The 17065-nt window shown below is 45.5% G+C and overlaps 1 protein-coding gene across 1 annotated transcript in view; it reads right to left on the bottom strand.

The window, feature by feature from the left end:
- The window catches only part of LOC143172166 (uncharacterized), a 97628-nt gene extending 82114 nt beyond the window's left edge, over positions 1-15514 (bottom strand). The window contains exons 1-2 of the mRNA XM_076361421.1: positions 14944-15514; positions 14669-14782 (exon numbers count right to left, since the gene is read on the bottom strand). Coding sequence (XP_076217536.1) covers positions 14669-14782; positions 14944-15514 — 685 coding nt within the window. The remainder of the gene's footprint in view (positions 1-14668; positions 14783-14943) is intronic.
- Positions 15515-17065: the final 1551 nt, after the last annotated feature.

Raw genomic sequence — 17065 nt, 5'->3', positions numbered from 1 at the left:
TTAGGGAAGATTAAGGCTCAAGCTCATATACACTATGTTTTGTTCTCATCTATCTCCCCATGTGATTGAAATGAAACAGAGGCCCAATCTACTGACTTAGAAATGCGACTACTTGGAAATATGTGAACCCTGCATGTAGTAAGGGGTTCTGTCTTACCAAAGTGGAAAGGGTGAAACACAGTGAGCTCTCCTGCAGGTTAACAGCATGGACAGCAGGTGAAGCTGGCCTTGAGAGCAAGCTTAGTGCTCAACAGACATGGTAGATGTAACATTTCAAAGCAGAAGATTCGTGAAGTGCATTTTCAAAGACAGCAACAACCAGTCAGGAGAGCTCTAATTGTTCGCTAACAAACCTGCTGGCAAAATGTCTCAACAGAAGTGCTCAGCTAAGGTTCCTAACTTTACAACTCCTCAGGTGAATGGAGTTCTCTATCTGCAAATTTGCTCATAAACCAGACCCCCAAAGCAGTGTAAAATTATGAAGGAGCACAACGCTGAAGTCAGGGCATGTCAGTCTCAGATGAATAAAATGCCATACTCATAGGATACAGACTGTAAAAAGGGATATAGGCACAAGAATAGCAGTAACAATAACATCTTCAACTCTCCACACTGCTCTGTAAGTACAGAGGTCAAAACACCCAAAAGGGATTAGCAATTTTGGTTAGTCTTTCAGTTTGTTGGTATGTTTTAGTTTGAGTAGATAAAAAGGAGTCTGACTTTGAAACAGAAGCTGTTCAGTGGTTATTGAAAATTGGGTCTGATAACAACTAAACTTGGCATGGGAGATGTTCACCATATTTAAACATGAGTGAGGAGTGTACCCTTGCAGTATGAAGATGAAACATATGCTGGGCTGTATTAACAACAGTGTAGCCAACAAACTGATGGAAGTGACTATGCTGCTGTACTAGGCACTTGTGAAGCTGCATCTGGAATACTGGGATTAGTTTTAGACACACACACCCCCCGTACAAAAGAGATACTGATAGGCCTGAGAGAATCTAAAAGACAGACAGCCACTAAGATTATCAGGGACTGGGGAACATGCTGTTAGAGAAGCTGAGAGAACTGGGTTTGCTAGCCTGAAGAAGAGGAGACCTAATTGCTGATTCCAGTACTGGAAGGTGCATTCTAGTCTTCTCTTCTGACAGATGCATAAGAAGAGGTAATGGTCAGAAGATGCAACAAGGGAAATTGTAATTGGACATGTAGAAAAAATTCTTCTCCATGATAGAGCTGAAGCACTGCAAGAGGTTGCTCAGCGAGGGTGTGGAACATCCATTCTTGGAGGTCGCTAAACTCAACTGGACAAGGCCCTGAGCAACCTGATCTAACCTTGGCATTAGTCCTCCATTAAGTCCTGTGTTGAGGCCTGGCATGAGTCCTGCGCTGAGTAAGAGGCCGAAGTAGAACACCTGCAGAGGTCCCTTTCACCTAAATTTTTCTATGACTGCATAGTTTAAGAGCTTAGCCATAATGATATAAAAAATATTGTAAAAAAGACTAGAGATTAAGTTATATCAGGGAACATTGTAAGTAGAAGTCATTGATTTGTCTAGAGTATAGATAGAGCATCCACAAAGGCAAGTTGGACGGCTTCTCTGCCAGTCTGGTCTAGTCTCACATAAGATCATCAGATATCACATCAACTGTATCCCAATCCAACGTGATAGCCTTAGTCCAATGTGATAGATGCCAAAGATAAAATGAGGCTAATCATTTACTTGCTGACTATAGGCTAAGAATGATACCTTAACAATTAAAAACTGGTTTTGTGGTCAGCAGAACTAGTGAAGCCTTGTTTCAGAAGAATTTGTGTTCTTTGCTCCCTCACATCATTCAACACACATCTTTCATGTCCTCACCAGGGAAAGAATCAGCAGTACTGTGGCTGGTCTGAAATGCTAGCTGGCAGCCATCTGCTGCCAAATAAAATGTGTAACAGTCGAGTTCTGTCTCAACTTTGTTCTGAGGACACAATGATCTGGGTTCCAGTCATCTATCCAGCTGCTGTACTTGTAAAATGTATAGTAACACACTTACTGTTGAGACTTGTTCCCTCCTTTAAATGTAGTTGAAATTAGCTAGCAATTTCAAATCTTAGGGTGTACTAGCAAACTGTTGATGACATAAGCTTTGTTTTCTAGGCTCAATACAAATATTTATATTCATTTTAATCATAGCATTCATGCAATAGAGGCAGGTAAAAGACAGCTGGGAAGAAATTCTGACCATGAATTTTTTTTCCATTAGAAGTCAGAACAAAAAATAATTCTACCATAAAACAGAATTTTTCAAAATGTTACTTTGGGTCAGGCAAGCTGTATTTATAGCCTGTAATTTATTTCAAATCACAAGTAATTTGAACTGAAGAAGACTGCGTTTCATTTTCATATTGCTAGGAAATATTGAAAGACCAGAAAAAGTCAGAATGCTTTAACTCTCTTCAAGCAAATTTTACAAAGTTTTTGTCAGATTAATATATTCCTATAGAAAACATAGGTTTTTCATGAAAAGTTCTTCACATAGAAAAAATTTACATCAGAAAAAAATTGTCCAGCTGTAATGTGCTGCAGATAAATAGATCTTTTAGTACATAACTGTTGCTGTTAGACGTAGTAAGCGTGCTATATCTGTAACAGTGCAATAGATATAATGGTCTTCAGCCTGAGGCAGCTCCTGAGGTTATATCTTCAAAATAATTGTGCATGAATTTCTACTCCCGCTATTGTTGAAATATAGATACCAAGGGGGGATATACATAATCACCAAATTAGCACACAACTGCTTCCTACAAGTACAGAACTCCAAAAGGCTTCCTGCTTGCTGAATTATGTTACTAACTTCTTATGCTAAGAAGAGAATTTAATTGCTAAGTAAAACCATAAGGTTTCAGATCTTCGAGTGCAAAATGAAGTCTACATTACTAAACAGGAGTGTTGATACTGATACACAGTGTTAAAATAACTGTATTACAAAAGGTTACATTGATCATATAGAGCCAGATTGTGCTTCCATGCAAAACATGGAAGCAAACCTGATTCAATTACTAGATCAGCTGCTTTTTGCTTATCAGTTATGAAATCAGAGTCTTAATAATTCAAAAGAAAAAATTTTGGTTTTGGTGAAATCTTCATGTCTCTGTTCTCCTCGTGTGTTTTTTTGTTTTGTTTTTTTTTTCCACAGAGGGAGGAAACAAGTGTATTTCGTAGAACTTGAACTGACAAGTCATAGAATCATAGAATCATTAAGGTTGGAAAAGACCTCTAAGATCATTGAGTCCAAGTGGCAATGTTTGCTCCTCCCCACCATGCTACTGGGGATTTTCAGACTGGTTTACTGCCTGGCCTGACATTTCAGAAAAAATAACTGTATGCCTATTTGCTTATCTGAGACAGAATATTTTGCGTGCTGAGACTGTGGACCAGTATGCCATACCTGTCTCTTTCATAATCACACTAGGCCAGTGTTCGCTAGGTCAAGAAGTTTCAGTCCATCAGAGGTTAAGTATCCAGCGACTCATTTTTAAGTATGCCACTCACAATGGCAGAGTGTCAAAAAACAAAACTGGAAGCAGTTTTCCACTACACAAAGCTTATATTCTACTAATTAACATATTTCTTGGAAAGTGGGAAGCCTTCAGTCAATGCACATAACTTATTTAAGTGCCCTAAGTGGGTGGCATCCTAACAACCAACTGTTGGGTATTTTAGCTTTGTTTTCTTACTGAATCATGACTGTAGCTTCTCTTTTACCTTTTGTTTTTCGACAGATATATAAATCTAGCTTTTCATCTTCATGGCTTTATGTTTGTTAACAATAATGAAAATGGAAACAAGATCTTTCAAGTGTGACTCATTTCACCTAACTTCAGATTTCTATAATGTAGATTTTTACATCTGAGCAAATCCTTTTAGGCTCTCTATATAGTCAGTGGAGACAAACAGACAGTTTTAAGACATGATTCAGCTGACCAATTGTAGACACCTATTTTAGGATATTAACCACCGCATTCCTCTGTGGTTATTTCACAGAGCTTAGAGTAGCTTAGATGCAAATATCTACCTGTACCCAGATGAACCTTTCATGCTAAGGAAACTTTGGCTAATAATTTCCATTATCCATGTGAACATAATGTTATTCTTGGGCTGAGTAATTTTACATTATTCAATGTAGTAATTGGACTATTATTATATACTAAATGTTTTTTTATTACTGCCTCACCAAGCCTTTGAACTGAAAAATGACAGTTTGCACTGTCCTACCCTTATGCCATGTGTGGCCGATCACACTGTGCAATTTCTGCATCATTATTAATTGTATTTACAGCAGTACCTAATTACGAACAAGAACAGGACCATCCATAGTGAACACGACACTCTATAAACACCACCTTCACACAAGCAAGACAAGTGAAAAGCTGGAGAAAAACAAATAAATAAATTCAAGCAATATATACTGTAACACCGCAGATAGGGATAATATAAACAAAGACAAGCGAAGGTGGACTAAACAGATGAGAAGAAAGAAAGGTATGAAGGGACTGGGTCACCTAGCTGATCTGCTCAGGGCAAAAAGCAATTAATCAGGACTGTAGAAAACACTACTAGGATCTCTTCCGCTCTGTTTAACCTATGTTAACAGTTGCTTTGCCAGCTTCAGTCTCTGCTTGGCTCCTCCTTGCTGTTTCTTTCCCATGTCTTATCTGTCAGACTGAGAGCATTGTCTGGGACATGATTTCCCAAGGATGTCCAAGACTACCCAGACAAGGCTGTCTCTGAGTGTGGGATATTCCAGCTTTTTTCTCCCAAACTCAGCAGTACAGCCTCATCTATTCCAGCAGCCACTTGGACAGATTTGCTCTTTAATTTCAGAGTGCATTACAAAATAACCAAGACACAAATATTCATGACCAGTCCTATATCCAATAAAAAATTGCACTCTTGTCAAGAATCAGTTGGCCATTGATGGTACCTGGGCAAAGGAGGAAAGTGGCCCTTCTTGCCTACCATCAGCTTAATCATAGAATCATAGAATTATTAAGGTTGGAAAAGACCTCTAAGACCATCAAGTCCAACTGTCAACCCAACACCACCATGCCCACTAAACCATGCACCTCAAATACTGTGTTCAGTTTTGGGCCCCTCACTACAAGAAGGATGTCGAGGTGCTGGAGCGTGTCCAGAGAAGGGCAACGAGGCTGGTGAGGGGTCTGGAGAACAAGTCTTATGAGGAGCGGCTGAGGGAACTGGGGTTGTTTAGCCTGGAGAAGAGGAGGCTGAGGGGAGACCTCATCGCTCTCTACAACTACCTGAAAGGAGGTTGTAGCGAGGTGGGTGTCGGTCTCTTCTCCCAAGTAACTAGTGATAGGACGAGAGGAAATGGCCTCAAGTTGTGCCAGGGGAGGTTTAGATTGGACATGAAGAAAAATTTCTTTACTGAAAGAGTGGTAAAACATTGGAACAGGCTGCCCAGGGAAGTGGCTGAGTGGCCATTCCTGGGAGTATTTAAAAGACCTGTAGATGTGGCGCATAGGGACGTGGTTTCGTGGTGGACTTGACAGTCTTAGGTTTACGGTTGGACTCGATGATCTTAAAGGTCTTTTCCAACCTCAAAGATTCTATGATTCTATAAACAAATCAAGTTCCAACTAAAAAAAACATTTAAAGCCTTTTGTTTCTGTTACTTCAATGAGAAGGTAACTCCAGTACCTTGCCGCTCTAATTGTTTGAAACCTTCCAGTGTAAATGTATTCACAACCCATTTATACCCAGTCATTCTTCTGTCTTCTCAGGAATCAAGATAAATAGCTGTACATTGCAATTATTGCCCCAGACGTTCAGTTACATGGGGCCATTTATTTGTAGCTGTGTATTTGAACCTTTTCTGTGTTTGGACAGTTTTTCATGTAAGACCCCCAAAAATGCAGTGTGCAGTGTGAGAGATGGCATGAAACCTGTAGGGATATCACATTTCATAGTTCCTGAATGATGGCACAGATGCCATTCCACAAGAACTGGGCACTACTGAGTATAGTAAGTACAGCTGGATTTCCTGGAGGGCAGCTCCTGAAAAATGACTGAAGTCTATCAGTCAGAAATGAAAAAAAACCCAAACAAATCCCAAGCCAAAATAGCCATCTGACCCAGAATTAGAAAACTTGGTATCTGAAAACATTCTAGACACAATAAACTGTAAACCCTGGCAAAGATATAACAACAATCAATTTTAACAGCTTCATTTATATGGAAGAATATGTGGCACATGACTAAACATATGTGCATTTATAAATTGGCATATACATATTCATGTATAATTAAGCACTCACAAACCCAACACATTTCAAAAATACTTTAAAGAAATTACATCAAATCTTGGTTCTCCATTCTGAGCTCACCTGGCTGTGACTGAGTGCTGCAGCATATAGAACATCCCACAGTTTATGGAGAACATAGCAAGAGAGGAAGTATTATCAGCTCTGAATTAATGTCACTCACAGACACTCACACAGAATGGCCCTTTGTGATTTATATTCTTTCTTTTAATTGAGAGTGACACAAGCTACTGAATAAATAAAATATTGCCCACCTGTGAGTGGAATACTGAAAAGTTATATTTGTTTCAAAGAAAGCAACACTTGGTGTTATTTTATTCAGACTCAACACTTGTATATTCTTTCATCACATAAGGTAAAATGTAGCTTTCATTTAAAAAAATGCAGCCTTTCCTTAAACCACTGCAATGGCAGTGGTATAAATTAGGGCAAAATTCAGCACACTGAGTTTTAATGAAAGGTAGTTAAAAGAAATGTTATAATGTCATTATTAGCATCCAAGCACACTGAAAAATAATGTTATCTGGTCAGTATGGATGTGACCAGTGTCTGGCTTCCTTTCCAGCCTAACATAACATGCTATGTTCTCTACATATACAATTAGATCAAATCTTGCAGTCATAATTCATGCAAAACTCTATTGACTTCAGTGGGAATTTTGCCAGAGTGAGGATTGTGGATTTTGGCCAAAGGAAATTAAGACCTCTAATATCAATGCAATGCTATGTTTGTTATATGAGGCGATGTAGAAAAATGATGGAAAAAATTTACCTGTGAGGAAACAGAAGGCTCCAAATGCTCTTCAGTTTCTGCCCGTCATTGCATCAACTGTTTGCCCTCTCTGCTGTGGGTTTTCTCCACCAGAAAGGTGTCCGTGTTTTAATCAAGGGGCTGTAGCTCCATCATCTGCTTCTTTCTCTTGCGTACTGTGGTGACTTTTGTCTGCTGTGTGCTGAGGCTTGCGCTCTTGCGGCTCTGCTCCTCTCCCACTTTCTCCCCAAGTGCCTGGGCCGTGTTTAACGCTTTTGTTGGCTTGATTGTAGCCTCTCTCCCACTTTCTGCTTTTACAGATGGATTGACTCCAGCTTCTGCTGGTGCTACTGCCTAAATGGTGACTGCAAAGCTTACCTAAGCTTTTAACCGCCACCTACTGAATAACTGTGGAATATGTATATATATGTATATAGGCTGTAATTTTCTGGCTATCTCACCAAATGTAGTACATTTTTACAATTAATATTTAACTCATCCAAATATTTAGTAGTTTAGCATTTAAAGCTGTAGTTTGCATTAATCTGTGTGCATACTTAGCCTTTCCTTTCAGCAGCTAAAAATGGAATAAGCCTGTTCATTTAACTTTAGAAAGCTTATAAAGCCTATGGTTAGGCTAATCCCCAGTGGGCATAAACCAGCATAGCCCCATTCAAGTCAGCGGGGCTGTGCTCATTTCTATTAGCTGAGAAATTGGTCCCTTAGGTCTAAAATTTGTTTGCAAAAATACATTAGAAATCAAGAACTAAAAATATGCCATAAAAATAGCTTTAGTCTAACACAACCCCTCAAACTTTCACTCACCTGAAGCAGATGAGAGACTTTTTACTGTCTTTTTAGACAGCAGAGTAAAATAGTTTTCTTGGGTTTTATGAGCAAACATAAAGAAAGCAAGTACATACTTTTTCCATCCTTAATGGTGATTTTTTTTTTAATCTAAAGAAAAAATATAATCTTTCCTTCACCTGTTTCTTTTTAAAGCAGCTTCTAGAAACAGACAGCATGGCTTCACCAAGGGCAAGTCCTGCCTGACTAACCTACTGGCCTTCTATGATGGGGTAACTACATCTGTGGACAAGGGAAGGGCTACAGATGTCGTCTCTCTGGACCTCTGTAAGGCCTTTGACACGGTCCCCCACAACATCCTTCTCTCTAAACTGGAGAGGTATGGATTTGATGGGTGGACTGTCCGGTGGGTGAGGAATTGGTTAGATGGTCGCATCCAGACGGTAGTGGTCAACGGCTCAATGTCCAGATGGAGATTGGTGACGAGTGGCGTCCCGCAGGAGTCCGTATTGGGACCGGTACTGTTTAATATCTTCATCAATGCCATAGACAGTGGGATCGAGTGCACCCTCAGCAAGTTTGCAGATGACACCAAGCTGAGTGGTGCAGTTGACACGCCAGAGGGACGGGATGCCATCCAGAGGGACCTGGACAAGCTCAAGAAGTGGGCCCGTGTGAACCTCATGAGGTTCAACAGGGCCAAGTGCAAGGTCCTGCACCTGGGTCGGGGCAACCCCTGGTATCAATACAGGCTGGGGGATGAAGGGATTGAGAGCAGCCCTGCCGAGAAGGACTTGGGGGTACTGGTGGATGAAAAGCTGGACAAGAGCCAGCAATGTGCGCTCGCAGCCCAGAAGGCCAACCGTATCCTGGGCTGCATCAAAAGAAGCGTGGCCAGCAGGTCGAGGGAGGTGATTCTGCCCCTCTACTCTGCTCTGGTGAGACCCCACCTGGAGTACTGTGTCCAGCTCTGGAGCCCTCAGCATAAGAAAGACACGGACCTGTTGGAGCGGGTCCAGAAGAGGGCCACGAAAATGATCAGGGGGATGGAACAGCTCTCCTATGAAGAAAGGCTGGGAGAGTTGGGGTTGTTCAGCCTAGAGAAGAGAAGGCTTTGGGGGGCCCTTATTGCAGCCTATCAGTACTTAAAGGGGGCTTATAAAAAAGATGGCGGCAGACTTTTTAGCAGGGCCTGTTGTGACAGGACAAGGGGGAATGGCTTTAAACTAAAGGGGGGTAGATTTAGACTAGATATAAGGAAGAAATTTTTTACGCTGAGGGTGGTGAAGCACTGGCACAGGTTGCCCAGAGAGGTGGTGGATGCCCCATCCCTGGAAACATTCAAGGTCAGGTTGGACGGGGCTCTGAAGCCACCGAGGCGAAGGGCTCCGGAGCGGAGGATCGCGCCGGGGGACCCTTCCTGAAGCGGCAAAACTGCGGCCAAACCCGCGAAAACAAAAGCGCAGGGAGCGAGAGGGTGCCCCAGCCCCCCCATTCCCCGAGCCGGAGGAGGGAGTTCCTGACGAGCGGCAGCTCTGACTCAGCGTGGGCGGGGACAAGAGGGGCGGCGGCCGAACCCCCTCACTTAGAAGAGCAGCCCCCAGGGAGCGCAAGCGACCAGGGCGTGGTGTGGCAGTTTGCGCGGCAGTTCGCGCAGGCAGGGCATGCAGGGAAGGCGAGCGGGCAGGGTGCAGTCCCCCTCCTGGCTCTAGAGGCCAATTCAACTAGTAGTCATCGCCCTCCCAGAAGAGGACCCAGCTATGGTTTCCACTCGGCTGAAAGCCATCGCCAGAAGGAATGTGGCGACCCAGACAGAGCCCTCACACAAGCATACAGCTGTCCAGGTCTCTGGCTGCAGGGAGTGCCTGAGCCTGTCACCTGTACTGGAGGGCAGCAGAGGCAACACCTGTGCACAGTGTGACCAGGTGGATGATCTGCTCAGCCTGGTGGCAGAGCTGAAGGAGGAAGTGGAAAGGTTAAGGAGTATCTGGGAGTGTGAGAGGGAGATGATAGATTGGTAGAGCCAAACCCTACCATCCCTGAGGCAAAGGCAGCAGATGGAGGCTCCACAAGAAGCAGAGGATCCCCTGCCCTCTTGCCACCAGGCAGAAGGAGGGGACCTAAGTGATGGGGGGGAATGGAAACAGGTCCCTGCTCGGGGTGCCAGGCGATGCCCTGCCTGGCCTCCCTCACCTTCCTGGTTACCATTACAGAACAGATATGGGGCCCTGGAACTTGAGGGCCAGGCAAATGAGGATGTAGGGGAAGGTCTATCCAGGGGGTTGCCTAGGGTGAGGCAGTCAGCCCCACGCATTATGACTGCCTCTGCTAAGAAAAAAAGCAGGGTAATTGTCGTAGGCGATTCCATTCTGAGGGGAACAGAGGGCCCAATATGCTGACCGGACCCATCCCACAGGGAAGTCTGCTGCCTCCCTGAGGCCTGGGTCAGAGACATTACTAGGAAACTCCCTGGTCTGGTACGGCCTTCTGATTGTTACCCGCTATTGGTTATACAGGCTGGCAGTGATGAGGTTCCAGAGAGAAGTCCTGCAGTGATCAAAAGGGACTTCAGGGCGCTGGGGTGACTGGTTGAAGGATCGGGAGCACAGGTAGTGTTTTCCTCAATCCCTACAGTGGCAGGGAAGGATACTGAAAGGAACAGGAAAACACACCTGATCAACACGTGGCTCAGGGGCTGGTGCCATCGGAGGAATTTTGGCTTTTTTGATCATGGGGAGGTTTACACGGCACCGGGCCTGCTGGCGACAGATGGAGTCCAGCTGTCTCACAGGGGGAAAAGGATTCTTGCTCATGAATTGGCGGAGCTCATCGGGAGGGCCTTAAACTAGGTTCGAAGGGGGAAGGGGATAAAACCAGGCTCACTAGAGATGAGCCTAGGGGTGACATGTCGATGCTGGGGGCGAAATCGATAGCCCAGCTCAAGTGCATCTACACCAATGCATGCAGCATGGGCGGCAAACAGGAGGAGCTGGAAGCCATTGTGCAGCGGGATAGCTATGACTTAGTCGCCATCACAGAACATGGTGGGGTGACTCTCACGACTGGAGTGCTGCAATGGATGGCTATAAACTCTTCAGAAGGGACAGGCGAGGAAGGAGAGGTGGTGGGGTGGCCCTGTATGTTAGGGAGTGTTTCGATTGTCTAGAGCTCAACGATTGTGATGATGATACAGTCGAGTGTTTATGGGTAAGGATGAGGGGGAAGGCCAACGAGGCAGATATCCTGCTGGGAGTCTGTTATAGACCACCCAACCAGGATGAAGGGGCTGATGAAGCATTCTACAAGCGGCTGGCAGAAGTCTCGCAATCACTAGCCCTTGTTCTCGTGGGGGACTTCAACTTCCCGGACATCTGCTGGAAATACAACATGGCAGAGAGGAAGCAGTCTAGGAGGTTCCTGGAGTGTGTGGAAGACAACTTCCTGACACAGCTGGTAAGTGAGCCTACCAGGCAGGGGAGGTGCCTCTCTTGACCTGCTGTTTACAAACAGAGAAGGACTGGTGGGAGATGTGGTGGTCGGAGGCCGTCTTGGGCTTAGTGACCATGAAATGGTAGAATTCTCGATTCTCGGTGAAGTAAGGAGGGGGGCCAGCAAAACCACAACCATGGACTTCCGGAGGGCGGACATTGGCCTGTTCAGGACGCTGGTTGAGAGAGTCCCTTGGGAGACAGTCCTGAGGGGCAAAGGGGTGCAGGAAGGCTGGACGATCTTCAAGAAGGAAGTCTTAAAGGCGCAGGAGCAGGCTGTCCCCATGTGCCGTAAGAAGAACGGGCGGGGAAGACGACTGGCCTGGCTGAATGGGGAGCTCTTGCTGGGACTCAGGAAAAAAAGGAGAGTTTACCGCTTGTGGAAGAAGGGGCAGGCGACTCAAGAAGAGCACAGGGAACTCATTAGGTCGTGCAGAGAGGAAATGAGAAAGGCAGAAGCCCAGCTAGAATGCAATCTGGCTGCTGTCGTTAGAGACAACAAAAAATGTTTTTACAAATATATTAATGACAAGAAGAGAGCCAAGGAGAATCTCCATCCTTTATTGGATGCGGGGGGGGAACATTGTCACCGAGGATGAGGAAAAGGCTGAGGTACTCAATGCCTTCTTTGCCTCAGTCTTTAACAGGCAGACCAGTTATCCTCAGGGTACTCAGCCCTCCGAGCTGGAAGACAGGGACGGCAAGCAGGATGAACCCCCCATAATCCAAGAGGAAGCAGTCAATGACCTGCTACACCACCTGGATGCTCACAAGTTTATGGGGCCAGATGGGATCCACCTGAGAGTGCTGAGGGAGCTGGCGGAGGAGCTTGCCAAGCGGCTTTCCATCATTTATCAGCAGTCCTGGTTAACGGGGGAGGTCCCGGACGACTGGAGGCTTGCCAATGTGATGCCCATCTCCAAGAAGGGCCGGAAGGAGGATCCGGGGAACTACAGGCCTGTCAGCCTGACCTCAGTGCCGGGGAAGATTATGGAGCGGTTCATCTTGAGGGCGCTCACAAGGCATGAGCGGGACAACCAGGGGATCAGGCCCAGCCAGCACGGATTCATGAGAGGCAGGTCCTGCTTGACCATCCTGATCTCCTTCTATGACCAGGTGACCCGCCTAGTGGATGAGGGAAAGGCTGTGGATGTGGTCTACCTGGACTTCAGCAAGGCCTTTGACACTGTCTCCCACAGCATTCTCCTAGAGAAGCTGGCGGCTCACGGCTTAGACAGGTGTACTCTGCGCTGGGTAAAAAACTGGCTGGACGGCCGGGCCCAGAGAGTGGTGGTGAATGGAGTTACATCCAGTTGGCGGCTGGTCACGAGCGGTGTTCCCCAGGGCTCAGTTTTGGGGCCGGTCTTGTTTAATATCTTTATTGATGATCTGGATGAGGGGATTGAGTGCACCCTCAGTAAGTGTGCAGATGACACCAAGTTGGGCGGGAGTGTTGATCTGCTCGAGGGTAGGAAGGCTCTGCAGAGGGACCTGGACAGGCTGGATCGATGGGCCGAGGCCAACTGTATGAGATTCAACAAGGCCAAGTGCCGGGTCCTGCACTTCGGCCACAACAACCCCATGCAACGCTACAGGCTTGGGGAAGAGTGGCTGGAAAGCTGCCTGGCAGAAAAGGACCTGGGGGTGTTGGTCGACAGCCGGCTGAACATGAGCCGGCAGTGTGCCCAGGCGGCCAAGAAGGCCAATGGCATCCTGGCCTGTATCAGAAATAGTGTGGCCAGCAGGAGTAGGGAAGTGATCGTGCCCCTGTACTCGGCACTGGTGAGGCCGCACCTCGAATACTGTGTTCAGTTTTGGGCCCCTCACTACAAGAAGGACGTTGAGGTGCTGGAGCGTGTCCAGAGAAGGGCAACGAGGCTGGTGAGGGGTCTGGAGAACAAGTCTTATGAGGAGCGGCTGAGGGAACTGGGACTGTTTAGCCTGGAGAAAAGGAGGCTGAGGGGAGACCTCATCGCTCTCTACAACTACCTGAAAGGAGGTTGTAGCGAGGTGGGTGTCGGTCTCTTCTCCCAAGTAACTAGCGATAGGACGAGAGGAAATGGCCTCAAGTTGCCCCAGGGGAGGTTTAGATTGGGTATTAGGAAAAATTTCTTCACCGAAAGGGTTGTCAAGCATTGGAACAGGCTGCCCAGGGAAGTGGTTGAGTCCCCATCCCTGGAGGCATTTAAAAGACGTATAGACATGTTGCTTAGGGTCATGGTTTAGTGGTAGACTTGGCAGTGTTAGGTTTACGATTCGACTCGATGATCTTAAAGGTCCAACCTAAATGATTCTATGATTCTATGCTGATTTCCCAGAAAAAGTTTTGGGGAATTTCTCCATAATGGTGCCTTGTAGGCACTTCCTTGCTTACATACAAATGCTGGAGATGACCCCACTTGAGTCCTTTTTTGTTGATTCTGCGATCCTCTTCCATCACATCACTCCAGGCCCTTTGCTCATCAGGTTTGTCCGTCATGCCCCCTAAGGGCTGCTGGTTACTCTCTCCCTCCCCCATCATTCCTTGCTTAAAGTCCTTCTTACCAGGTCAGCCATCCCGCAGGCAAAGGGATCTTTGCCTGGCTATCCTGGTTTCGGCTGGGATACAGTTAATTTTCTTCCTAGTAGCTGGTATAGTGCTGTGTTTTGGATTTAGCATGAAACTAATGTTGATAACACACTGATGTTTTAGTTGTTGCTAAGTAGTGCTTACACTAGTCAAGGACTTCTCAGCTTCCCATGTCCTGCCAGCAAGAAGCTGGGAGGGAGCATAGCCAGGACAGCTGACCCAAACTGGCCAAAGGGATATTCCATACCATGTGATGTCATGCTCATTATATAAACTGAGAGGAGTTGGCTGGGGAGCAGCGATCGCTGCTTGGGGACTGGCTGGGCATCGGTCAGTGGGTGGTGAGCGGTTGCATCACTTGTTTTTCCTGGGTTTTGTTTCTCTCTCTTTTTTTGTTGTTTTCCTTTTCATTATAATATTATTTTATTTTTATCATTAAACTGTCTTTATCTCAACCCACGAGTTTTCTTACTTTTGCCCTTCCAATTCTCTCCCCCATCCCACGGGGGGGGGAGTGAGCAGCTGTGTGGTGCTTGGTTGCTGGCTGGGGTTAAACCACGACACCGGCTTAGTGAGGTGTATCCCATCTCTCCCAAGCACACTCTGATCTGCAAACAGGGTCCCTTAGTCGTAGAACCCAAAAACCCTGTCACCAACACCAGTTCCGCAACCAAGTCCCCTCATTATCACTGTCCTCCTCAGACCATTTCCCCTCACCAGCAGGATTGAGAACACCACCACCCAGGGCCCCCATGCCCTTGACAACCACTCTCAGAGCTCTGTAGTCACTTTTGATACTCTCCAGGTTGCCCCTGGCAGCATCATTGGTGCCTGCATGAAAGAACAGCAGGGGGTCATAGTCAGAAGGTCGGACAAGCTTTGGCAGTCCCAGCATCCTGGATCTGGGGCCCCAGCAAGCAGCAAACGTCTCCAGATGATAGGTCAGGTCAGCAGATGATTGCCTCTGTCCCCTGCAGCAGGGAGTCACCCACTACTATCAGTAGTAGTCCTGGTGGTCTTGCATGGTTTAGGGTCAGGTGGTCCAGATGCTTTGCCTGAAGGCACATTTGGCGCCTCTTCAACTTTGAGGGTGGTGAACCTATTCCATAGCTGCAAGTCTTCAGGTGAGGCAGGAGCCTTCCTCTTGGTGCCAGAAGTCACTGGCTTCCATTCTTCACCTTCTCCACAAGTTGCACTTACCGTTTTACCGGGGATGGACACTGCCTGTGTCGCCACTGCAATTGGGGTCTGGGGCTTTTCAAGCTGTTGGCATCTCCAAGAAGATCCTATTTCTCTTTCATCCTCTCCGCTGCTGTGCAGCCTGCTCACTTCCTTCCATAACTCCTCCGCTTGGCAACACATCTCCTCAAAGACAGCACACCTCCTTTTGGAAAGAAGACCTTCTCTCCCAGCATCAGGGAAAGGCCCCAGGCACTCCCTGCAGCCTGGGACTTGGAGGGCTGGATCCACCATCTGAAGCGCTGTCTGGGTCAAAGCCTCTGCCTTTGCAGGGACAGCTGTTCCAACACCTGCTGGGGGAAGTGCCCTGTGGCACATAACCATCATACCCAAGACTGTTTACACTGTTTTTAACTCAGATGAGGCCCTCTTCTTTGTGCCCTACTGTACGTAATGCTGTGTCTGTTAGCTGCACTCTAGGAGCTGTGCTCTTGGCCTGGCCATTTTATAGGCCTGTCCTTAGCACTAGCTAAAAGGGTGCTTGATCCTCCCTAATCATAATAACTTTAAGGTAATTATCTCAGAATTTACATCAGTATGGAATGTAGCATTAACATTATACTTAACCCCAAAAGTACCACAGTACTTAATGCACTTAAGTATCCATATAATCACCATAAAATGTATGTTTCTCATTCTATGCATGCTTAATTCCTTACAGCTTTTATGTGTGTTATGTAAGGAGAGAACATAGGAAAGAATCTTACAATGAAAATTTGTACTGCTGTTCACAAATGCACACATCTTGCTTTCAAGAATACTTATTAAACAAAAAAATTAGAAAAAATTGCATATTCATATTCAAATTTTTTTTCTGTGTATAATCAGAAAACTGTAGAAGTTACAAGTTAGGTGCTTAAAAGGTCACCTTACACTAGAACAGGTTGTTTCAGTCATCATATTTTCATTATTCTACACTGTCTAATGAGCTTTTCTTACATCTTGCCCACGTAGAAGATACTTGCTCCAAACTACTTTCATGCGTTGCTCACAGAGCATTACATTAAAAAAAAACAAAGGTAGAAAAAAGTAAACCCTATTCAAATGAAGAGCTTAGTCAGGAACTCTTTTTGACCACTACATGGCTCTTGATCTTTTGTCCCAGTTCAGTCCCTTTACTCATCTTACTATAGGTGGATGAGTAAACTAATCAGCTGTCCCCAAGTCTCCTTCCACATTCCTGTTTGGTCTTTGTAGCAAGGTTCATATTCCTATTTATTATTTTTTAATTATCGTAGAGTCCAGTGCCTCAGTGACACTGCTTGCTTTTGAGCAAACCTTTCAATAAATCAATGGGTTTACCCTTATCCTTGTCTAAATATAAGGGGTGAAAGAGAAGCAAGCTAAGGGTAACAGTATGGTCAGCATAGATTCTTTGTAATGCTCTCCAGGTGAAGGTGAGTTGTCCTGTTTTCCTGAGTTTTGCTCCTCTATTTTGTATGAATGTTCTGCTTCCCTACATGAATGAAATATGTGAGATGATACTAAACTCTTGCCTTATGTCTGGAGTACTTGCTGTCTACAACACTGATCACATCACTGGTGCGAAAGCTACCTAGGAGGAAGTGGGTACCTAATTTTCCTATGTATTTGCATATTACTTTTTTTTTTTATGTAAGAAAGATAGCCATGATACTTGCTTGCACTTGTAGCTTCCTTAAAAGTCAGATGTCATGCCTATGGGGAGAGCTGCACTTCAGACCCTCTTTTACTGTTATACACAACTGCATCTCTCAGGTAACCAACTGCACTTCCTTCAGCCCTCTCAGGAGTAAAGCCTTACATTCAGCCCTTTAGGGACTGAATCTCCATCTTATAGCCTCACGTTTGTAACTGTGCTAACTTGACGGGCTCAGCATTATTTGGCCCCTGTAG

The sequence above is a fragment of the Aptenodytes patagonicus genome, chromosome W (genome assembly GCF_965638725.1).
Source record: "Aptenodytes patagonicus chromosome W, bAptPat1.pri.cur, whole genome shotgun sequence".
NCBI lineage: Eukaryota > Metazoa > Chordata > Aves > Sphenisciformes > Spheniscidae > Aptenodytes > Aptenodytes patagonicus.
The sequence above is the reverse complement of the archived record's forward strand: the minus strand, read 5'-3'. Positions and strand labels throughout refer to the sequence as shown.